This window comes from Ursus maritimus, unplaced genomic scaffold, assembly GCF_017311325.1.
Source record: "Ursus maritimus isolate PB19 unplaced genomic scaffold, ASM1731132v1 scaffold_16, whole genome shotgun sequence".
Classification (NCBI taxonomy): domain Eukaryota; kingdom Metazoa; phylum Chordata; class Mammalia; order Carnivora; family Ursidae; genus Ursus; species Ursus maritimus.
Genome location: NW_024424008.1, coordinates 43,648,844 through 43,671,296, shown reverse-complemented (window position 1 = coordinate 43,671,296; position 22,453 = coordinate 43,648,844). Strand labels below are relative to the sequence as shown.

The window sequence follows — 22,453 nt, the reverse complement described above, 5'->3', positions numbered from 1 at the left end:
GGGGGGGGGGGGTACCTACGGGGTCAGGGAAGTCCTCTTCCTCCCTGCCGGGTTTCCAGGCTCCTGATCCCCTCACCTCTCTGACCCCCACAGCTTCCCCTCCGGAATCGGAGCCTGGGCTCGAGGTGGGCCCGGGGCTGGCGGAGCGGCTGGCGAGGGTCCTGCGGGAGCCTGCGTTCCTCGCGGGCAGCGGCGCTGCCTGCGGGGCGCTGCTGCTCGGGCTCTGCGCCGTCCTCTACCGGCGCCGGAGGCAGCGCAAGGAGCTCAGTCACTACACGGGTGAGCGGGGCCTTGGGGGGCGGCGCGGGCTGAGGGGCGCACTTGGGCGATGGGGAGACGGGAAGGAGGGCCTTGGAGTGGGCGGAGCCTGGAGATCCCGCCCCTCAGGGAGGGAGGCGGGCCGGACGGAGAGCAGGACGGGAGGGGCTCGCCGCTCTGTAAGTGGGGGCGGGGTCAGAAGGGACTGGTGGTTCAGTCTCAGTATAGAAGGGGCAATTCTGGAGAGGGGCGGGGAGCTCTTTCCTGAAGGGCGGGGCCTGGCAGGGGGTGTGGCCAGGATCCTGGGCGTTAAATTGTGGGGCGGGGTCTGGGTGGAAAGGCGGAGCCCGCTGAAAAGAGGCTACGAGATTTCTGCTACTCCCTGGTAAGGGGCGTGTCTGGAGAGATTCTGAGTTCCCTTAAATCAGGGTTCCCAACCTTGGCTACACATGGGAATCACTTGGGAGAACTTTTAGAAAAATACTGATGCTTGAGTCCCACTCCTAGAAATTCTAATGAAATTGGTCCAGGGTACAGGCTGAGTGGTGGAATTGGGACCGTGGCCAAAAAGGTGACAAGAATGTGGTTATTTCTGATCCTTTCTCCATTTACTCTCTTCTTTCTCCCATGGATTCCTTTTCGGAAGCCTCCTTTGCCTACACACCTGCAGGTAAGCTGTCTCTGCTCCAGTGGGGTTCAGACCCCAAATACCGGCCCTTCTCTCACTCAGTCTCCCCCTCATCTTCCCAGTGTCCTTCCCACACTCAGAGGGCCTCTCTGGAGCCAGTTCCAGGTAATCCTCTTATTCCATCTCCCAAGGATAGTCCTCCTCCATCAAGAGACCATTCTCCTTCCTCCCCAGGCCTCACTGCCACCGACTGTCTCCCACCGGCCACCCCCAAATTCACCATTACTGTCCTTCAACTCCTGATTACCCTTAAAATCGCTGGCCTGTTCAGGCTCTGGGTCCCCAGCGTTCACGTGCTTTCCCTCAGGCCACCCATGGGCCTTGGCCCCGCCCCCTACCCTTGGCTAGCAGACTCGTGGCCCCACCCATCTCGAAGTCCCTCAGCCCAGGAGCCCAGGGGGAGCTGCTGCCCCAGCAATCCTGACCCAGACGACAGATATTACAATGGTGAGGAGTTCTAATTCCCTCAGGGGCACACCTGGCCCCCAACACCCTTCTCTCCTCTCCACCTCCTGGGGCAAACTGAAGGGAGCCGAGGATTGCCAGTCTTCCTGAGGTTGGTCAGTCCTTGGGGAGGATATGAGTTGGGGGAGCTTCTCTTATGCCTAACCTTTACCCTGGTTTGGGAGGTAAGGTTTGGGTGGGGGAAGAAGTTGATCCGGTGGGATCTCCTTTTGCCCTCCATTCTCCTGTTGTCCGCTATTTCTCTGTCTCTGCCCCCTGCCCCTTGCCTCCCCCCTGGCCTCCCTCTTTCTCCTCCTCAGAAGCAGGGATCTCCCTGTACCTGGCTCAGACGGCCCGGGGCGCTGCCGCCCCTACCGAGGGTCCTGTCTACAGCACCATTGACCCAGCTGGGGAGGAGCTGCAGACCTTCCACGGGGGTTTCCCCCCAAATCCCTCAGGGGATCCAGGCACCTGGAGCCAGTATGCTCCTCCAGAATGGAGCCAGGGAGACAGTGGTATGACTTAGTCCCTAACACCCCATTTTAGCTCTGAGCAGAGTATCCCCAAAGAATATCCTCTACCCTTCCCCTCTGGGACCCAGCCCAGCACTTTCTTCTGACATTTCTCATCTGCCTCTTATCTTGGTGCGTCCCCATCCTACCCTTCTCAGGAGTCAGGGGAGGCAAAGTAAAGCTTCTGGGAAAACCTGTGCAAATGCCCTCTCTCAACTGGCCAGAGGCCCTGCCACCACCTCCCCCTTCGTGTGAACTGAGCCGCCTAGAGGGGCCTGAGGAGGAGCTGGAGGGCGGGTAAGGATGCAGGTGCCCTAACCAGATAGGACCAGCGGAGGGACCCCTGCAGGGGGAGGGCAGATGTGCTGGGAGAGGAGGGAGGAGGGAAACAGGGAGGCCAAGTAGAAGGTATGGAAGCTACTCAGTCATCACTACTCCCCTTCCTCTTTGCCCCAGCTCAGAGCCAGAAGAGTGGTGCCCACCAATGCCTGAGAGGAGCCATCTGGCAGAGCCCAGCTCCAGAGGAGGGTGCTCGGTCCCTCCATCCCAAGGGGAAGCCTCCTCTCCTGCATCTTCCTATGGACAGCAGTCCACAGCCACTCTTACCCCCTCACCTCCTGACCCTCCCCAGCCCCCCACTGACATTCCCCATCTCCACCAGATGCCCAGGTAGGGGGGTATATAGTGCCTTGCACATTATAGGCCCTGGGTACATATCTACTCTGTGGATGATTTGATGGATAGGTGAACGGATGGATGGGTGGGTGAATCTGGGGTACAGAGGTCCCATGACCATGTCAGAGTGGAGTGTGATTTGGGAAGGAACGTGGAGGCTGACAAAGTCTCTCACTCCCTTCAGACTGGTTCTCCATTGGAGCGGCTCTGCAGGCTTCTCAGGGCATTTCAAAAATATGCCCCTCCTCATACTTCAGTAGCTTGAGAGCCTTGTCGGGGACAGCCTGTGCCTTATTCCTCGGAGTATCTAGCACAGTCCCTGCCACATGGTGGGTACTTAGAGTTCCTTGAGTGAACGAATGCTGAGGCCTCATGTCATTGCAGGAGGGTGCCCCTCGGGCCAAGTTCCCCTCTCAGTGTATCTCAGCCCACTCTGAGTAGCCATGAAGGGAGGCCTGCTGGCCTGGGTGCTGGCGCCACAGCCTCCCATCACCTCAGCTCCAGCCCTGTCCCCAGCACAGCCAGCAGTGCCCCAGGTGAGTCTGCAGAATGCTCAACCTCCCCATACCCCCCCCCCACAACTTGTTTCCTCTTCATCCTCAGGCCCCTTTCCTGATCCTCTCTCTTACTCGCTCTTCTCCCCATCCGCTGATGCTACAGGGAGAACCCGGCAGGTGCATGGGGAGATGACTCCTCCACTTCAAGGGCCCCGTGCCCGAATCCGGAAACCCAAGGCTATTCCATACCGTCGGGAGCACAGTCCTGGAGGTGAGGGTGCCATGGGCCATGAGAGATGGTGACAGGAGGGGGAATAGGCAGGAAACCAAGGGTGAGCTCTGGGGGCTGGAGGAGGGAGCAGGTGAACCCAAATCTTGGGCTCTTCACTTGCAGGCTCCTGGTGCGGGGGAGTAGAAGTGGGAGAAAGATTTGGTATCAGGAGAGGTGGGAGACTCTGCTGAAAACAGGTCTCTCCCTAGACTTGCCCCCACCACCCTTGCCACCACCAGAGGAAGAGGCGAGCTGGGCGTTAGGGCTGAGAGCAGCTGGCAGCATGTCCTCCTTGGAACGGGAGCGGGAGCGCAGTGGGGAGAGGAGAATGGCGCAGGCTGGGCCCCTGGGGGCCCAGCGGGGTCCTCACCTGGACGGTAAGGAGGGCCAGGGCAAGCCAGAGGGTCACTGCTACATGAGAAGGTGGGACTGGAGGCTAATTGTGTAGTCGAGACGGTGCCATAGAAGGACCCTGAAATTATCAACCCGGCACACCCCTCACCTTCATTTGGGCTCATGCATTTGATCAAAACCTATACTTGTCTCTGTAGCTCTCTCCAGGAAAAATCCCCTGAGTAATTTCCCAGGACTGAAGCCCAGATGAGAGAAGAGTGGGGCTGGGTGTTCTGTCTCTCGTTTCCCAAGGCTCTTTCTGTCTGGGAGTTCCTGACGGGTTTCTGAGCATGCGTTATGTCAAGGCCATGTGCTGGGCCTTCTGTTGCTCCTCAGCCCCCATGATGGCCTGAGCCCCATGTCTGCCCTCAACTCTTCTTCCAGAGCTGGGATTGAGGTCACAGTGGCCCAGTAGGCAAACAGTGATGTTCTGTTCTTTGCCTGGGCCTGGTGGCCCTTCTCTCTTGTGCTGCAGAAGAGGCCTGGTTCCCTTACAGCCGACCAAGCTTCCTGTCCCGGGGCCAGGGCACCAGCACCTGTTCCACAGCAGGAAGCAACTCTTCGAGAGGTTCCAGCAGCTCTCGAGGCTCCCGGGGCCCTGGACGGAGCCGGAGCCGGAGCCGGAGCCAGAGCCAAAGGCCGGGGCAGAAACGTGGAGAGGTGGGGACTGGGGTATGCGAGCAATGGAAGTAGAAGGCTAGGAGGGGTGAGCCAAGGGGTGACTGGGAACAGGAAGGTAGAGAAGGGCTTTCTGAGCAAGTGTCAAAAGGAGGGGACCCAGGGAATGAGGGGGAAGGGAGGAATCCTGGAGAACAGGTGACAAAGGGTGAAGTCAAGGTCATACGTAGAGGTGGTTGGGCTCCCCAGAGGAGAGTGGGTTCAGGAGAAGGGCTGAGGAAGAAAAGAGGCATGTCCCCTCTTATAACCTGTTTGCCCTGGCCTAGGGCCTTGCAAACCAGCCTCTTTCTCTCTCTAGGAATCAAGATGACCCTTGATGAGGATATCAGGAGTTCCACAGGGAAGGGCTCGTCCCCGGGCTGGAAGCCTTGGATGACAGTCCCTCTCCCTGGTAAATGGGGGTGAGCAGAGAGGAGCGGGGGGTCTCTTCCCTCCCGGCAATGATGCTCGGAAGTCAGAGAGCCAGCTCTTCCCTTTCTATCTCTTTCTACCTGAACCTCATTTGTAAAAGAGACAATAAAAAGAGTCTGATCAGAGCCCTGGACCTTGCTTGTCTGGTTTTGTGAGGACATGGGGAAGAAGGGGCTGCGAGAGAGTGTAGACCAAGGCACACAGAGTAGTCCCCACTTCCTTTTGAACTTCCATCAAAAGCACTAGGTGAGGACAGGGGCCTGTCCTGCCTCCTGAGGGAGCTGAAGCCCACTCTCTCCCCAGTTAAAACTAGTAACCAACAGTGAGAAACTTGTCCCACCTTCAGACAACCAAGCCAGACCCTCCCTGGGTGCCCTCCTCCAGGGTCTAGCTACTCTCCTGTAGGGAAATATGCCCCTCATAATAATAATAACTTTTGAGGACTCAAAGAAGGGCTCCTGGGTAGCTCAGGCCGTTAAGCATCTGATTCTTGATTTCGGCTCAGGTCAAGATCTCAGGGTCGTGAGATGGAGCCCTTCGTCGGGCTCCACGCTCAGTGGGGAGTCTGCTTGTCCCTCTCCCCCTCCCTCTGCTCCCCCTTGCTCCCCCCTGCTCTCTCTCTAAAATAAATTTTAAAAATCTGTAAACAGGGGCGCCTGGGTGGCTCAGTCGTTGGGTGTCTGCCTTCGGCTCAGGGCGTGATCCCAGAGTCCTGGGATCGAGCCCCACATCGGGCTCCTCCGCTGGGAGCCTGCTTCTTCCTCTCCTACTCCCCCTGCCTGTGTTCCCCCTCTTGCTGGCTGTCTCTCTGTCTGTCAAATAAATAAATAAAATCTTTAAAAAAAAAAGAAAAAAATCTGTAAACAATTTTTAAAAATAAATGAACAAAATAAAACTCAAAGAATGGGGTTGATGGGGGAAACCCCAGCCAAGTAGGAAAAACCTGACCCCCTTACAGAAGGGTGTGTGAACAGGGATATCTCTTGGCCAGTCTAGGCCTGGATGTGATGGGTTTGGCTGGCATAGGATTTTTTGAAACTTTGGCCCTGAATGCCACAGTGCGCACTGCTTCTTCTCTCATAGCCCATGACCCCGAATGGTTTTCTGAGCTTTGTTTCCTTCTGACTTCTTCACCCCCAGGCTCAGTAACTGCCCTGGGCTCTCAGGGGACGGCCACGGCCCCCACCCCCACCCCCAAGCCCAGGCTCTTTCTGACCTCTCCTGCCACTGTGACCTGTGTGTACAAGTCCCTTTTTCTCCATTGGTCTGGCAAATAGGGTTGGAATGTTTTCAAAAGGAATTTTACCAGGAAGCGAAAAGAAAAACAAAATCCAAAAAAGGAAAAGCAAATAGAGAGGAACGGATATGTATCCGGAGCACTGATTTCTTATTCTGAGACTAGACCCTCCAGCCCAGACTGGCCCGGTTAAGGTAGTTCAGGCAGTACCGTGTCCCCCAGGCCCTGCCTCACTTGGCCTGTGAGTTCAGAGTGGCCTCCAGGTAGAGTGGCTTAGGTGTGGGAGGGTTATACCCCCTTTCTGGGCTTGCTTCCTAATTGGCCCCCCTAAATGTGTCCTCCTGTGGCCCTGGTCTTGCTCAGAAGCACCGTTCCCCCCGCCCCTCCAATTTGTTTTCTGCCCCTGTCTTTCCCACCAAGTTAGAAGGACGGGGCCCCACCTGCCCTTCTGGAACTTTCTGTGACTCCGGCCCTGGCAGTCCTGCTCCATTTCTCTGTTCTGTTGTTTTGCCTGAAGGCTGTTCACCAGCCAACCGTTACAGGTGGTTCTACCTTTTGGGGAATTGCGCTACTTTGTCTATTTTAAGAAACCATCTGGTCTTAACCATCTGGGACTGGTCCCTGGGGAGGGGGGCTGGGACCACTGAAAGCAGGAGTTGTCTTTCCGGGACAAGTTGTGAAGACCAGCAGACCAGGAGAATCCAAAGGATGCGTGTAATTCTTCCCTTAATCACAGAACAGAGCTAAGTGATTCTCCCTGAGTGCCAATGAACACCGGATCCCTTTTAAACTCAGAATTCTTCCCATATCTCCGGGAACCCTCCCCCAAATGGGGCTCTGGGGAATGATCTCACCACACTCAAGTCATTACAGTTTTATGGTATCAATTTCTTAAGTTCACAGAGTCCACGGTATGAGGAGAGGGTTTTGTCCCCCATTTTCCCACCTCCCTTCCTTTAGCTCCCTCCCTGGATCCATCCTGGCCCCTCTGCCTTGGGACCAAGGTAGGGCCTCACTGCTTCAGTGCTGGTCCTCCTTCCTTCCTCCAGCGGGTGTGGCTGGGGAGAGGTGAGCCTGCCCCTGGAGAATGAAGGGTCCCCTCCAGAGAGGGGTGGCTCTGTAAAGCTCCTTCCCCTACCGCCTGTCCCACAGGCTCTGGGAAGACCTCTGGCCTCCCCACTTTCCGTGATCCAAGTCGGGGTGTAGATCAGAAGATTAGGCTGCTTCTCAGGCCAAAAGACCTGGCTGTGGAATGGATGATGGAAGGAGGAGAAAGCAAGGGCGAGGAGTCAGGCCGGGATGACTTTTTGCTCGCTGTGGTCTCCGGCTCTGCTTTGTGCTTGTTTTGTTTTGCTTTAGTCTGTGTTCGCAATCCCGAAGGAGGAGAGCTCTCCTGGAGGCTGGGCAAGGTGGTCCCCCAGCTGCCCGAGAAGCACAGGGCAAGACTGACACTCCGCGGGAGGGGTGGTTTGATTCTCTTCTGGGCGGTCTCGGGCACACTTCATGAGGAGTCTGTGAAGTCGAGGGAGAGTGGGGTTACCCTGCTGCTCCTCTCTCCTGCCCAACCCCAGGGCTCCCTCCTGGCTCCTCCCCCAGAATCCCTGAGGCAAGGTCGCCCCATCAGCTGGGCACGCAGACACTTACTGCCAGCCTTGGGCTCAGGACGGCCAAGTTGACTTCTTCGGGAAGAGATCCGAGAGTCGGGGGGCCAGGGCGGCAGCCCCCTTCCCAGCCGCTGGCTGTGGGGGTTCTCCATGTCCTCCAGCCAGTCCGACCTCCACTCCCACAGGGGCAGGGAGAGGGTGGAGGTCAGGAAGAGGTCATCCCTCGGGGAGGGAGGGGAGGAGGCATCTGTCAGGGAGGGTGGATTTATTTGTAGAGGGTCGACTTTCACTCTGAGGGACGAGGTTAGGGCAGAACGCTTAGGGCCTGCTTAAGGCACACACCCAACCTGAAAGATAACCTAGCCCCAACTTGGTCCATCAATTCTGGTGCCCTTTGGAATGAGTCCATTGGTTTCTTTAGAGAGAATAGTTTGAACTGTTTCCTCCTAGCCCAGCTCTGGCCTTCTATCCATACTCTCACCCTTCCACCCCCCACCCCTCACCCTGGCATCCTTCTTCTCCCTCTGTCCTGAATAATCCTTGCTTTCCCATTTACCACAAGCCAGGTTGTTTTTCTTTGGGGGCAAAGGGTAGAGTTAGGGTTCATAAGATGGGGAAAGGGGATTGACAAAGTGTATGAGGAAGGGGCACAGGGAGCCCTGAGCAACAATTTGTTGACATGGAGATAATGGTCCCACTCTGCTCGACAGGTGGAGGGGTGAGCCCAGCTTCTCCTCACCCCAGCCACAGACAGGGCAAGAGGAAGGGCTGGTAAGCATAGCAGGAGGTAAGAGAGAAAACAGAACTTTCCATAGTGAGGAGAATCTGAAACAGTGGGTTGGAATAAAGAGAAGAGGTGGGGAGCAATCTGTCCTGGATACCAGCGTCTGGGTTAAGAGGAGGGACCTGGAGGGAAGTCAAGGGGTCATACAATTGGCGGCCTCCGGGCTTTAGACTTGAACATTTTGTCCTTGTTCTTGTGGGTGACCTTGGGCAAGTTAAAAAACCTGTTTGATATATAGTTTCCTCATTGGGAAAAGAAAGATAAAGAATAGTCCCCATAGAGGTGTTAATATTGAATGCATATAAAGCACTTATCATAGGGCTGGGGACAGCTAGCTGTTTTAAGGATAACCACAAAGACAATGATTAAGAAGCCTTCTCTCTTGGTTGGGGAAACGGCGGGGAGGGGTTCTTCCAGGAGCTGTGGCTATTCCACAGGGTGGAGGTGAGAAGAGAGGCAGGGTGATCTCACATACCCGTGAAGACACAGTCCACCTCCCTGGGCTCCAGACCCAAGCCAAAGCTGTCCACGGCCATTGCCAGGGCCCGGGCAAAGTGGGCATCAGCGAGGAAGGAGCCGTCAGAGGAGCTGACCAGGCTGGCTCGGGCACTGGGGGCGTTGTCCTCGGAGGCGGAGCCCCAGCCGTTGGCCAAGGAGCCCTCGCTGGGGGTGGGGGTGGGGCAGGGCCGGGGTGGGCACAGCAAGCCCCTCACCTCGGACCCCACCCCTCCTCCTGCCCTGCCCACGTCTGCCAGCTCTGAGGCTGCCGGGATGCTGATGTAGCCGTAGGTGACAGGGGGTGAAGGGGCCCTTGGCACGGGAGAGACACTATTCCTAGAGAAGAGACAAAATGGGGGACAGGACTACGGTTGGGGTGAGTAGGCTGGCAGAGCAGAAACATTCCCATGGAGAAAGTGCGGGGCCAGGGAGCGAGAAGCGTGCTCCTGTCACGTGCTCGTCTGTAGTCCTGTGGTCGTCCCTCAGGCAACTCACCTGGGGGTCTCCTCACCCTCACTGAGCTCCAGGCACAGGGCCACCTCCTCAGGAGTCAGCACACTGTCCTGATCCTCCCCCAGGGACGACAGTGAAGAGCTGGACAGACGACTGGACTCTGGGCTGGGACCAGAGAGGGAAGAGGCCTGGGGGCTGGAGGGGATCAGGATGGGGAGGGGGGCTGCTGGCAGTGGGAGGGAGGAGGGAGCTTGGGGCTCCACAGAGTGCCTGATTGGGGTAAGAGAGTGATAACAGGTGGTTAGTGCAGCTCCCCCCCGTCACCCTCCCCCAACCCCAGTCCAAGCTCAGCGAACACCCCTCACAACCCTAGTCCCCTAGCCCCTGTCTGAGCTCAGCGAACACCCCTCACACCCCTAGTCCCCCAGCCCCTGTCTGAGCTCAGCGAACATCCCTCACACCCCGAGGCCCCCAGCCCTGCTTCCCGACCCCATGCCCTCTTACTGGGTCTGCTGACTCTGAGCAGGGGCTCCACGAGAAGCGAGGGGTGTTGGGGGGAGAGGGCGCGAAGCCAGCTCATTGGAGGAGCTGAGGAGCTGTGGTCCTAGGGCCCTCCAGGCAACCAGAGCCTGGGGCACAGCTCCTGGGGAACAATACCCTGGGGGTGAGACTGGCAGAACTCCCATCAGCCCCAGACCCCACCGAGCCCCCAGCTTCCTGTCTCCACACCCCACTCACCCAGCCTCCTCAGGGGCAAGAGCAGCCACCTGTAGGGGCTGTGGACGCTTACACCCTGCCTCTTCCCCCCACTTCCCTTTTGGGGCCTCCTCTCACCTGGGCTTTGGGAAAGGTTCTTGGAGCCTCTGTTCCCCAACTCCGAGGCCCAGAGCTCCAGAGGGCAGCTTGCCTGGAGGGGCGGGGAGCTGTTGGCTTGCTGCAGCTCTGCAAAGGCAAGAGTCAGCGGGTGGGGGGCAAGCCAGGGTGGGCCTTTCAACCCCAACCACACACTCTATCTTCAGCCTGTCATTCAGTTAAGCTTTAGGGTCCCTGAACCCAGAGAAAAGAGGGAAGAACCCCCCTCCATCCTCTGCACCTTCACCTTCATCCAGGAAGCTATGATAAGGGAGGAAGGTGGCACTAGGCTTGGAGTGGAAAGACCTGCACTGACAGCCCAGCTCAGTTACGTTGTTGCCGTGTGACCTCAGGTAAATCCATTCACTTTTCTGAGCTTTGGGTTCCTTTGGGAACACCCAGTCAAATGATAGTTTTGCCAATTTTAATTTATTTATAAAAACAGATTGTGAAGTTCCTGGTGCCTGAAAGATACTTGGACAATTTTCTTTTCATTACTGTATACACATTCCAATCTTCCTGATCTCTGTACCCTCACATTGCTACTCCTCTCATGAATTTTGGCCCTGTGAAGACAAATACCCCTTCTTTTCTGGAAGAGAATCTGTTAATTTCCATCTCTCACATTACAAATATCTGCCATGGTTCTGGATAACCTTGCCCTGAGAAATCTGAGTATCTGTCACTTGGAAAGAAGGATTGGACTGTCAAGTTGAGCTGAGGCTGAGAGGGTAAGACAACCCCACACCGTGCCGGGTGTAACAGGAGAGAGTCAGCTGAGAAGAAGAGGGGAGGATGTCTTGCCCAGGGAGGCAATGCCCTGCCCATAGATATTTGATGATACTTGTTTTTTTTGTTTTTGTTTTTGTTTTTATTTTTTTTAAAGATTTTATTTATTTATTTATTCGACAGAGATAGAGACAGCCAGCGAGAGAGGGAACACAAGCAGGGGGAGCGGGAGAGGAAGAAGCAGGCTCATAGCAGAAGAGCCTGATGTGGGGCTCAATCCCATAACGCTGGGATCATGCCCTGAGCCGAAGGCAGACGCTTAACCACTGTGCCACCCAGGTGCCCCTGATGATACTTGTTGAATGAATGAGCAAATGGATGGATAATACCAGAGATGTAGATGTCAACGTGAGGTGAGAGGATTCACAATATGGCGGCTCACATGGCCACTTAAGTGAACTCTGACAATGGAGAAGCTGAGGTAACTGAAAGAACAGACCCAGCTGTGTGCAGTGACCCAAGAGCATGCTTCTTGGTCAGGCCAAAACCCGAATGGATCTAAGTTTAAATCAGAAGGGAACCAGGGGGGTAATGGAGGGAAGAGATTTCCCCAAGACCAGGAACCAGGAAAATACTAAGTAAAGGAAAAAAGAAGCAGCCTTCAGATTAGTGTCACACGATTAGAAGCTCAGTTAGGAAAGGGGTTCCTTCCTTGGCAAACCAGAGACCAGGCAGGACCTCAAGGCATAGCTGTCTAGTCGGTCCAATCTCAGAGATTTGGAGGCCACCGTGGGCAGGTTCAGAGCAGGGACGGGATCAAGGCTACAGCATTCACCAAGACTATCTGGGCCCTGGGAATCCATGTACAGTGGTCAGAACTTCTGAGCCACTGGGATGAAAACCCACACAATGACTATACTTCCTCTACCAGAATTTCCTTTTGTTCGTAGGCTGCTTTGTTTTTTAATTTACTTCCTTTATTTGTTGTGTGACCGAGGGAGTCCTGAGGCAACCTCAGGTGCTCCAACTCTGCTATCAACGGCTTTGTGTCCTCTAGTTCTGGCTTCCTGAGTAAGCTCAGAAAAGGGGACACATGTTGGTTGGCTGGTTTGTGTGGACAAGGAGGAGGAAAGGCCAGTCCTAGAAAAGGCCACCTTTGTCCCAGTCCATTTTATTTCCTCTAAAGGATTCTAGTCCCCAAAGCCTTCTTCTACCACACTTGCAATTACTTGGATTTCAGTTTTCAGTGTTATTTGAGCAAACTGCACGATAAAAATTTTATCAAGGTTAGGTCAAATCTCGTTGGGTATACCTGAATGGCGATAAATGTTTGTTTGAATTCATTAAGTGATTAGGATACTCTATGTATCTGGCAGAGTGGAACTAAGACCCTGATATAATGGATGAAAAAAGACAGTATAGTCGTGGTGGAGAAAAAAAAACCCAACCAAGGTCAATTAATAAGAAAAAAGGACTAAGCAGGTTGAGGGGAATGGGGGGCACTGAGAGAGCTTGCAGTGTCTGAAGACAAAGACTCCTCAGTCTTTTGGACTAAGTGACAGCAGTAGAGCCAACTCCATGGCTCTGGACAAGACCATAGCAAAGTCTTGCTGTTGCTGGCGTCCCGGGAACCAGAGCTGGGCCATCGAGTGTCACCAGTGCAGGGGAGCTACTGTGGTGAGCCAGTGGGGCTGGGGTGAGGAGACACAGGGTGGAGTGGGGACCAAAGCCTCGTCTCAGAATTGGAACCTGTCTTGAGAATTAACTGTAGAAAGCGACTTACTTTTTTCCCCAGTAGTATTAATGTTCTAGGATGGGCTACACATCATATCCAAGTCGGTGTCGTTCTCGGTGGGAAGGCTCGTTTTTAAATGGGACTTTTTCAACCCCTTTTCCGCTGCTATTTCATTACCACCGGGGATTCTTAATGCTATAGTTCTCAGGCGAAGCTGGAAAGAATGCCAACTTTGCTAATATTTAGAGTCATAAAATTCTGGATATTGGACAAGCTCTTAATTACTCTGAATCCATCTCTGTCTTCATGAAAGTTGGATTGTATCCACTTAAAAAAAAAAAAAGAATTGGCTGTAGGACATTTGTAAGCCTTACTAATCAGCACAGAAGGCTCATGCAGACAGCAGGTGGAGTGCAGGCCCATGTTCAGAAAGAAGAGAAAATAGTCAGTGGTAGAATAGAATCTCTCAAGGGAGCTGTCAGAGTGTGGCCTTTGGAAGCAGACCACTCTGGCTTCAAATCTGAGCTCGGCAGCTTACTGACTGGTGGGATTTTGAACAAGGTACTCATTTCTGATCCTCTTTCCCCATCTGCAAAATTAGAGAAATAATACCTAGCCAAGAGGTTGGGGGTATGATTAAATGAAAAAACAAATATGTAAGGCACGCAACACAGAGTAGTTGCTAAAGAAACAGACACCATGATTATTTGTCTCTGGGAAGCCAAAGCGGGCAGGCGGAAGTCAGGAGAGAAATCTGGGCAGAAAGGAATCCCTCAGTCTTCTCTGCGAGGTCAGTTGGGAGTCAGTGTCTGGGGAGGCCCGGGCACCGTGCACAAGGAGATGAGCCTTCCCGCTAGCACCGGTCACCCGCTTCCAGGTTCTAACATTACTTATACGCTGGTCAGCCACTCTCCTTGGACTCAGAGGCCTTAGATGGCAAGAGCTGTCTCTTGTGTCCCCACGGCTGGCCTACAGTGGTGCTTATGAAATGTTTGCTAAATTCAAATGAACACAGAAGTGGGCCCACTAGTGGTGTGGCCAAGCAGAAACAGAGCACAGCGTCAAGAAAAGCAGAGGCCAGCACACCCCTCGCTGAGTGTTCTGGTGATAGTGGGGAGACTCTGCGTCTACCAGGGCAAGGGAACCAGAAGCCATGGCTGGGATACAGCCCACATCGGCTGCAGAGCCCCCAGGCCATGTTCCTACCACATTCCCACTCCTGTTCCCTCCTGCCACCCGCTCCAGCAGGCTGTGTCTATCCTCCCTGTCCTTACCCTGCTTCTTTCTGGCCTTCCAAGCCTCCGCAGGGGCCAGAGGCAGGCGCGGAGAAGCGAGGCCCCTGCGGCTGCAGAGGCTGTCTGGACTGGGCCAGGGGCTGGAGAGCCGGGCCAGCTGGAGCGGGAGACGCCTGACAGCTGGGGTCTTGGGGCTTGGCCGGGCTGGGGGGCCGGAAGGCAGCTCAGCGATGAGGGAGCCGTAGAAAGTGCTGGTGTCCGGAAGCAGGGGCACACCAGGGCTTCGGGGATCCCAGGAGATCACTGTGGTGAGAAGACAGGAAGAATTATGGTGAGTGCGTCCCGCCCACAACCCCCAGCCCCAGCCCTGGGATCCCTGCTCCCCTGCTGAGCCCCCGACCCCCCTGGGCCTGCTCACAGGAACGACGACAGTCTAGTGGGTCCCGGGGGTCCGCTCCCAGCCTGCTGCTGATGCTGCTGCTGCTGCTCAGGTCCCGAGAGCCCGAGGTGGAACGCCAAGTGTCTGCCAGCCAAGGGGAGTCGCTGTGATCCATCCTGCGGCAATGGAGGGTGGGGGCGGGGCAGGAGAAATGGGGTGAACCGAGAACGTAATTGGCCAAGACCTCCAGCTCAGAGGGTGATAGCAGCTTTCTTTCAGATCTCTGACCTGGCCCCCCAAACTCAGGGGTCTTTTCTTTTCCTGGGACCAGGGGAAGTCCAAGTGGCCCAGAACCAGGAGGTGTTGAAGAGAGACAGCTACGTGCTGAGACAAAGAGAACACAGATCCAGGGGCAGACAAACCCGCTGTGAAAATCCCCATCTGCTGCAGCCTAACTGTGCAGCCCTGGGCAACGAGGTCTACTAGCCTCTTGGAGCCCCGGTTCTTTATCTGTAAAAGGGCTACCAAAAAAGCCTTCCATATAAGGCTGATGCTGTGAGTCAAAGTGAGGAAATGTGAGATCACTCAGCTGGCAGAGCAAGAGTTTGCCACATGGATGTTGCCTTCTCTACGTCTAGTTTGGTTCCCTTTGAACTGGGTGTCCTGCTGGCTGACTGAGTAATCTTTGAAGAATAGAGGTCAGACCAAAGTAATTCTCTGCCTAAAACCTTCAGTGGCTCCCCATTTACCAAGATAGAGCCCAGCTGCATAGCATGGCTAACAGAGCCCTCATTGGTCTGGCTTCCAGCTCCCCAAACTTACCCTTTACTCTGACCCATCTTGTGTCCTAGGTCCCCACCAGCCTAAATGGCTTATCTTCCCTATGACCATGGCACGTTAATTCTTGCCGCTCCTTTCCCCATCCCCTTCTTACTCTCAGGGTAAATGTGGAATCTTCCTCCCATATTTCCCCACCCTAGCTCCCTCCACGTATCTTGTACATGTTTTTGCCCCCCCCCTTTTTAAAGATTTATTTATTTGAGAGAGAGCATGCATGGGCTAATGAGCGGGGCGGGGCGGGGGGGAGGTGCGGAGGGAGAGGGAGAAAGACAATCCGTAAGCAGACTCCCTGCTGAGCACAGAGCTAGATCCCCCCTTGAGGCCATGATCCAAACTGAAATTAAGAACCAACTGAGCCACCCAGGCGCCCCCGTGTTTCTGCACTGCTAACACTGGATTGCATTCATACATTCATATGCTAGCACAGCGGTCTCCACCTACACTGAGAGTTCCTGGTGGGTGGAGCTTGTGCTAAAGAAATGAATGAACAAAACAATCGGAATGGAATCCCCCCTGGGGTGCCTGGGTCGCCAAGTTGGTTAAGCGTCTGACTCCTGGTTTCAACTCAGGTCCTGATCTCAGGGTTCTGAGATCGAGCCCCACATGAGGCTCTGCACTCAGTGTGGTCTGATTAAGACTCTCTCTCCCTCTGCCCTTCCCCCGTCTCACTTTCTCTCTCCCTCAAATAAATAAATAAGTTTTCAAAAAATAAAAAATAAAAAAGAATGGAATCCCCCTCAAAGACAAGGGATGAAATCCCAGGGGATCCAGAGAAGGTTCAGGGTAAAGCAGGGTAAAGCAGGAAGTAGCTGGAAAAGAAAGGCCAGTGAGCACAGAATAACACAGGAATACGGCCCCAGACAGCTTGGAACCTTGCTCTGGGCTGAGACACTGACAGCAAAACGGCAGCCCAAGGGCTGGTTGTGTCCCACACAGAGGGGGGGCTTGATAAACTTCTGTTGAAAGACACAGGCTTGGAATATGAAGCCCTTTGGAGGAAATCCAATGAGATAAAGAGCAGGAGGAGGTGGGCAGAGAGTTGAAATGGTTATTTAGTGTAAAACTCAGCCAATAAGACAAAAAAGGATGTTTTCTTTCTTAGCATCATGTCTCATAACCACCCGCTCGCTTTGGCAGCCAGAGACACTTGGAGCAGGTGTACCTGCCAGCTGACCCTGTTACTGAGAACAAGGAGTGAGCATCGAGACCGTGGGGGCAGAGCGCCCTCTGCTGGAACTGTGGGTGATTACTGTGAAGGACAGATCCCTCAAGATGCAAAGGCACTGCTAGGTAGACACTGGCTATAGAGAGAAAATTAGAAATTAAACAGGTCTTCCCAGGCTAGTTTTTCCCCACCGAGCAGAACGAGGCAGCAGGAGAGTCTAGTAAGTATTAGTGAGAGGTGGGTGACAAGCACACCGACTAAACGTGTGACACACCAGCTACTAGCAGTGTGGCTTTGGGCGAAGTCCCTTACGTCATGAGTCTCTGTTTATTCAACTGTCAAGTGGGGTGATAGGAACATTAATGAGAGAGACATTAATTCTCCCTTGGAGTTCAGGAGATATTTGGGTAGTAGGAGCCCCAACTGCCTGGCCGTAGGAGAGAGAGTATTCCATCCAGTTCTCTGCTCTGGCTCTACTGTCCCTTGGCCCCTCTGCCCCCGCCTCACCCTCAGCCCCTCCCCTCTCGTCTCTCACCTGTGCTTTAGGATGGCGTCCTCACTGGTATATCTGTACAGACCTGGGAGAGGGCAAAAGGAAGGCTAAATCCGGAGTGTCCAGCTCCTGGCTTGAGATCTAAACCGCTGTACTGTTCCGCCCCGACTGCCCGGGAGTCCACTTCATCCTCTCACCTGGCCCCAGGTGCACCCCCGCTCGGTGCCGGCGGTGGACACACACGGCAGTGCCCAGCAGCAGCAGCCAGAGCAAAACGCCCCCACCAGCAATCACTTCTGGCCGCCTCAGGGTGGCCCTCAGCTGCTCCAGGGTCCAGGGACCGTCACTGAGTTCTTGGGTGGCTCGCTCCATGGTCCGCTCTGTGGGCGATTTGAGCTCAGCGGGAGGGGTGGGTGGGGCGATGAGAGTGGGGCAGACAATGAACTGGAAGGGTGAGATGGAAGAAGGGAGAGAGGAAGGTGGGGAGGGGGGTGCAAGGGCTATGGGTCAGCTGGTGGGCACTGCCCTCACCTAACAGGAGGCAGACGGGGCTACTGGGGGGCCCAGTCCCGGCCCCAGTGACTGCAGCCACTTGCACGCAGTAGGAGCCTGGCTTTCGGGTGGCGATCTCCAGCTGGGTCTGCTCACCCGCCACAGTCCAGTTGGCCGGGGGCAGCGAAGTGTTGCCCAGTCTCCAGACCTGAGACACAAGCGGAGGTGAGCACTCGTCCCCCTGCACTGTCCCAGCTGCTGAGCCCTTCATCTCCGGGCATGGGGTCACCCAGCTCCGCTGTTCACCTGGGGACATTCCCTCCACCCTGTGCAGCCATACTTCCTGTTCCCTTCTTCCAACAGAGTGAGAGAGACTTCTCTCTAGGCTGACAGAAGCGGGGCCGAAGCAGTCTGCTAAAAGAGATGTTAGACCGTGGTTCTCAACCTCCACTGTGCTTTAGAGTCACTGGGAGGGTTTATTAAAAATCCAGGTTACGAGGCCCCTCCCTGAATTTCTGCTTCACGAAGCCTAGGAAGGACCCAAGGATTTGCATTTCTAACACCTTGTCAGGCACTGCTGATACTGTTGGTCCAAGAACCACATTCTGAGGTCACTGCCTTAGAAGCTGGGAGTCAGACGTGGCCTGGTTTGATTCCTGTTCTGTTTCCTGCACCTGTGACCTTGGTCTCACTTTCCACGTCTGTAAAGTAGGGATAATAACCCAGGACGGACAGTGAGACAAAAATGAGACCAGGTAGGAAAGCGCATGGCAGGGTCTGGCAAACCCTGGCTCAGCAACAGTGAGTTTCCCTTGCTTCTCTGCAGGGGGGCTGTTTCTCAGTGCCAGAGCAAGGGTATGCAGGGTGCCAGGGAAGAGGGATGTCCTGGCACCACCAGGAAGGGGGTACCTGGTAGCCACGGATGATGCCATTGTGGTTCTCAGCAGGTGGTGGGAACCAGCTCACAAGAACACTGCTGTTGCCAGGTTTTAAGGTCACCTCCTGGGGAGGGGCACTGGGCACTGGAGGGGAGGAAGAGAGGCTGTAAGATATGCTGAAGGATGAGACTCCAGGACACAGAGCTGGGAGGGGCATGTGGTCGTAGACCACACTGACAAGAAGAGGAGCTTCTTGTAGTTCTGCTTGCTGGCCACGGCAGAAGGGAGTCCAGGAGTAAGACCCACCATCCCCCCAGACTGGAGTGGGACAGTCCAGGGGCCACAGACAGGAAGATGCCAGAGAGGATACTGCTGAGTCCTGCCGGCATCTGTCTCTGACCTTGTTCGGGCAGCCTCAGGAGCAGCACGTTGCTGTCAGGGCCTTGAGCCCGGCCAGAGGACGGTCTCACTTTGAACTCGTAGTCTTGGCCCCAGAGGAGGCCTCCAAGCTCTGCGCTCTGCCAGCCAGCCAGCAGGGCCTCTGCCCATGGAGCTCCCGGGCCCCCTGGAGCCGTCTGGACCCTGAACAGGGCTGTGTAGGACTGAGCGGGTGCAGCAGGGCCACTCACCTGGGAAGGAGTCCAGAGGAAGGATGGGGTCAAGGAGTTTCCGACCAGCTCTTCCTGGACCAGCGCCACCCCTAGGTCCCAGGCCTTACCCTCCAGCTGAGCCACACGGCGGGCTCGGGCCTCGTGCTCTTTGTGGGGTCTGGGTTCAGCAGGGTCACGTTTTCCAGCTGAATGTGCACAGCCAGCAGCTCCAGAGGCTCCTTGTAGTTCTGGGGCTCTGTGGGGAGCACAAGGCTGGTTTGGGGCCTAGAGGCCAGGGTGATGGTGCAATTGAGGAGTGAAACAGCCCCCAGACGTGGAGCAACCACAGTTTCCAGATTTCCCAGTCTAGAGCACTGCTATTTCTCCCTAGGATGGGGGAATCCCTTTAAATGGGGTCCCCATCACTCTGATTCTGATCCCAGGTTGACCCCCACATACCCTAACCCCAGCCCAAACCAGGCCCTAACTTGAGCTGACCGCCCTCGCCTTACCCTGGACAGATACCCTGGCTGCCCGGCTCTCCCGTCGTCCGGCGCTGTTGGTGGCCACACACATGTAGGTCCCCGCGTCGCTCTTCTCTGCTCTTGCCATCTGCAGGGAGCCCCTGGAGACCTGTCAGGGCCAGGTGCTTCGTGAAGTCTCCCACGTGGGGAGGGGCTCTGACTGGGGAGGGAAACTTAGGCCTCACTGCCTTCCTTTCCTCAAATGCTGCAGGGTACATGGGGCTGGGGGGGCGGGTCTCTCCCTCTGGGTGTGCCCCATTCTGCTCAGGACCAGAGAAAGTTTGGGGAAGGGGCTACACTCACCACGTGCCGCCCTGGCTGTAGGGCCAGGGGTTTGCCATCCTTCCACCAGGAGACTGTGGGCTCTGGGTGGCCCCAGGGCGGCCCACACCCCAGAACCACCTGCTCGCCCACTGTGGCCACTGTATCCTGAGGCTGGGTCTGGAAATCCTCCCGAAGGACTGCAGGGATGATGGAGGGTCAGCAGGGGCGAGCGTCCCGTGCTCCCCTCCACAGAGGCCCTGCCTCGGTGCCTCCTACTACATTCTCCCCCTTCGGCTTTACCTGCTTTTTCACTGCCCTGAGTTCACTCTTCACAGCCCCACCCCTCTGTTCTCCGAGCCCAGGCCTCCCCTCCCAGACGGCCCCCCAAATATCCTCACCTCGGGCATCAGGCCCCAGGCGTGCCCCGCCCCGGGCCTCCCCTCCCAGGCCTTACCAGCCACAGATAGCCGAGCGCCTCGGCTGACGGCTGTGCCCAGCCGGTTGCTGGCCTCACAGGTGTAGACAGCCAGGTCTGCGGGTAGGGCCTGGTCGTCGTGGGCACGTCCCTGGGCAGGGGGCCGCATCAGCAGGAGCGTTCCATCAGGTAGGAGGTGGTGGTTGTCTGGGGGCACCATGCTCAGGGGCTGCCCGTTCAGCAGCCAGCGGATGGTGGGAGGTGGCTGGCCCGAGGCTCGGCAGCTCATTTTGGCCGGGCCTGGGCCCTGGAGCAGCTGGTCCTGGGGATGGACTAGGATCTGGGGTGGGGAGTCCTGGGCCATGCCTCCTGGAAGGAAAGGGGGGCAGAGCCCAGTCTGACTACCAACAGGACCCCCCAAGTCCCTGAAGATCTCTCTGCCTTCTCTTGTCTGAAGATAACTTCCCATAACAACATAGCTGGGAGAGGAGAGGGCTGGCACACAGGACGTCCAGGCAGAGCCCTTAATCTGTCCCTCCGTCTGCCTCTGTCTCACGCATACATCGTCATCATCATCATCCCGTCATCATCACCACCATCATCCCTGGTACCCCTACCACAAAAGGGAAGCAAAGGAGCCGGGGGGCCTCTTCTCCCCTTGGCCAGGCCTTGGATCAAGGGAGCAGGCGCTAGGAGAGGGGAGGGTTGCACTCACCCGTGACGAGCAGAAGCAGGAGAGGCAGGGGCCCGGGGGCCCCAAGGAGGCCTGCTCCTCCAGAGCCCATGGCTGCTCTTGGGCCTCTGTCCTTGTCGCGAGCACTTTGTCCTACTGCTCTGAGCTCACAGCGGAGGGAAGGAGGGGCGGGGAGGGGTGGTGGTGGTTGTTTGTGACCGAGACTCTGCCCCAGGAGGGAAGCAGCTTTGAGGAAACCCATGCTTCCTGCCTGGCCCTCCAAGCCTTGGAGAACTGGGAGGAGACCAGCAGAGAGAAACTCTCTGCCCTTGACCCTGTAGCCACAACCCGACTCCAGCTCCGGCTCTAAGGTTTACCTTGGGGTCTAGTATTTCCTAAAGGTGACCTTCACACTGACGTAATTCCAAGCACAGCCTTCAGCCTCTGTTTAAACCTTGATGCCAATCCTGGTCCCTTGGCTCCAAGCATTTCCCTGCCGCAGTGGAACGGAGGCCCGCAGTGGAGTCTCAGGGCACTGCACTGAGAAGCTGAGGGTAGAGAAAAGTGGGCCAAGGCAGCTGGGGGAGGGAGGCAGGAGCGCACTGTATCCCACAGCCCATCTCCCCAAGGAGAGGGGGGTGGGTAGGACAGAAGATGGGAAGGCGTTAGGGGCTCTGGGACAAGCTGGGAGGTGCTCACAGTGTGTTCCTACTCGGCTGGGAAACAAATGAAGTAAGCTGTGGGAGGCCTTGGGCCAATTCCTTCATCCCTGCAAATCAGTTTCCTTACCTGTAAAGTAGGAGTCATAGTAATAGTCCCCACCTTGAGGGCTGGAGTAAGAATGAGATGGGATCGTGCATGAAATCACTTAGAAAAGCGCCGAATCTAAGTGATGTGTAAGGGTTAGCCAATATCGTTATTTATTTATTCTTATGCACATGCCATCACCGAAACTATTCAAGCATCCTTGGCAGGGACATTTTTCAGGGTCTTTCCAGCCCTAGAACCTTGTGCCTACAACAGGCAAGCCTTGCAGCTTCTGAGCCTGCAATGTCAGTGCTCACCCGGCCACTCCTCCCCACCCCCTCCCCTAAAGAGACGCTGCTCTCCCCTCTCGGAGCCCAGCTCCTGTTTACAGGTCTCTTCCTCCCAAATCTGGAATCTCAGCCATTTCCTGGAGCTGTTCCCGGAAGGCCAAGGCCAGGCGCTGGGGCTCAGCGGAAGAGTGTCCAGCCTTTGTTTCCCATTGTTCCTGGCCAGCTCCTCTGTGGGGCCCCTAACACAGCTGACTCCCTCCCTTCCTCCCCCTTCACAGCCTGGCCTCAGCACCAGCCGCAGCCGCAGCCACAGCCCTAGGCCTCCCTCACTCCTCCTTCTCGTTCCCCTCAAATGGAGACCAACAGTGATAAAGACAGTCAGAGCAAGAGAACACCATAGTCTCTAGAAACTGGGCATTTCCAGCGGATAAGGAATAGACAGAGTGAAAGCAACATGGAGCTGGAAGGGTAGGACTTGGGGTTGGAGAGCAGAGTCTGGCATTTCAGAAGTGGGGGAGCTAAGGGCAGTGACAAAGCCCGTGGGCAGGAGCATAGGCATATGTGTGCCCGGCAGAGTGGAGTAGAGTTTATGGCGTCGAGGATCTGGGAGGCCAGAGTGATGAGGGGGGTATTCATGTGGACACCGGAGTCATCCAAGGACAAGGCAAGGAAGGATGTTGTGGGACAGATGGATTTACTGTGCCTACTGCCAACTTGGGACTTTCCTGGGTCCGGAGCCCCCAGTCCCG

At 55.9% G+C, this 22,453-nt stretch overlaps 2 protein-coding genes across 2 annotated transcripts in view; one reads left to right on the top strand and one right to left on the bottom strand.

Moving 5' to 3' along the window:
• ROBO3 (roundabout guidance receptor 3) overlaps positions 1-4,943 on the top strand; it is a 15,723-nt gene extending 10,780 nt beyond the window's left edge. The window contains exons 17-28 of the mRNA XM_040630692.1: positions 94-279; positions 905-928; positions 1,009-1,051; positions 1,254-1,393; positions 1,711-1,905; positions 2,061-2,199; positions 2,359-2,571; positions 2,962-3,113; positions 3,238-3,345; positions 3,555-3,722; positions 4,214-4,398; positions 4,715-4,943. Of these exons, the coding sequence (XP_040486626.1) occupies positions 94-279; positions 905-928; positions 1,009-1,051; positions 1,254-1,393; positions 1,711-1,905; positions 2,061-2,199; positions 2,359-2,571; positions 2,962-3,113; positions 3,238-3,345; positions 3,555-3,722; positions 4,214-4,398; positions 4,715-4,726 (1,565 nt within the window). The 3' untranslated portion in view covers positions 4,727-4,943. The remainder of the gene's footprint in view (positions 1-93; positions 280-904; positions 929-1,008; positions 1,052-1,253; positions 1,394-1,710; positions 1,906-2,060; positions 2,200-2,358; positions 2,572-2,961; positions 3,114-3,237; positions 3,346-3,554; positions 3,723-4,213; positions 4,399-4,714) is intronic.
• A 1,980-nt stretch (positions 4,944-6,923) lies between these two features.
• ROBO4 (roundabout guidance receptor 4) lies at positions 6,924-20,819 on the bottom strand. The gene is made up of 18 exons (XM_008688248.2): positions 20,710-20,819; positions 20,034-20,363; positions 19,619-19,776; positions 19,304-19,424; positions 18,920-19,047; positions 18,602-18,830; positions 18,233-18,345; positions 17,363-17,531; positions 17,029-17,211; positions 16,874-16,916; positions 14,373-14,509; positions 13,994-14,257; positions 10,238-10,345; positions 9,908-10,046; positions 9,446-9,673; positions 8,928-9,286; positions 7,709-7,915; positions 6,924-7,576 (listed from the first exon to the last, which is right to left on the bottom strand). The coding sequence occupies exons 1-18, from the start codon at positions 20,777-20,779 to the stop codon at positions 7,566-7,568; spliced, it is 2,997 nt and encodes a 998-aa protein (XP_008686470.2). The 5' UTR covers positions 20,780-20,819; the 3' UTR covers positions 6,924-7,565.
• Positions 20,820-22,453: the final 1,634 nt, after the last annotated feature.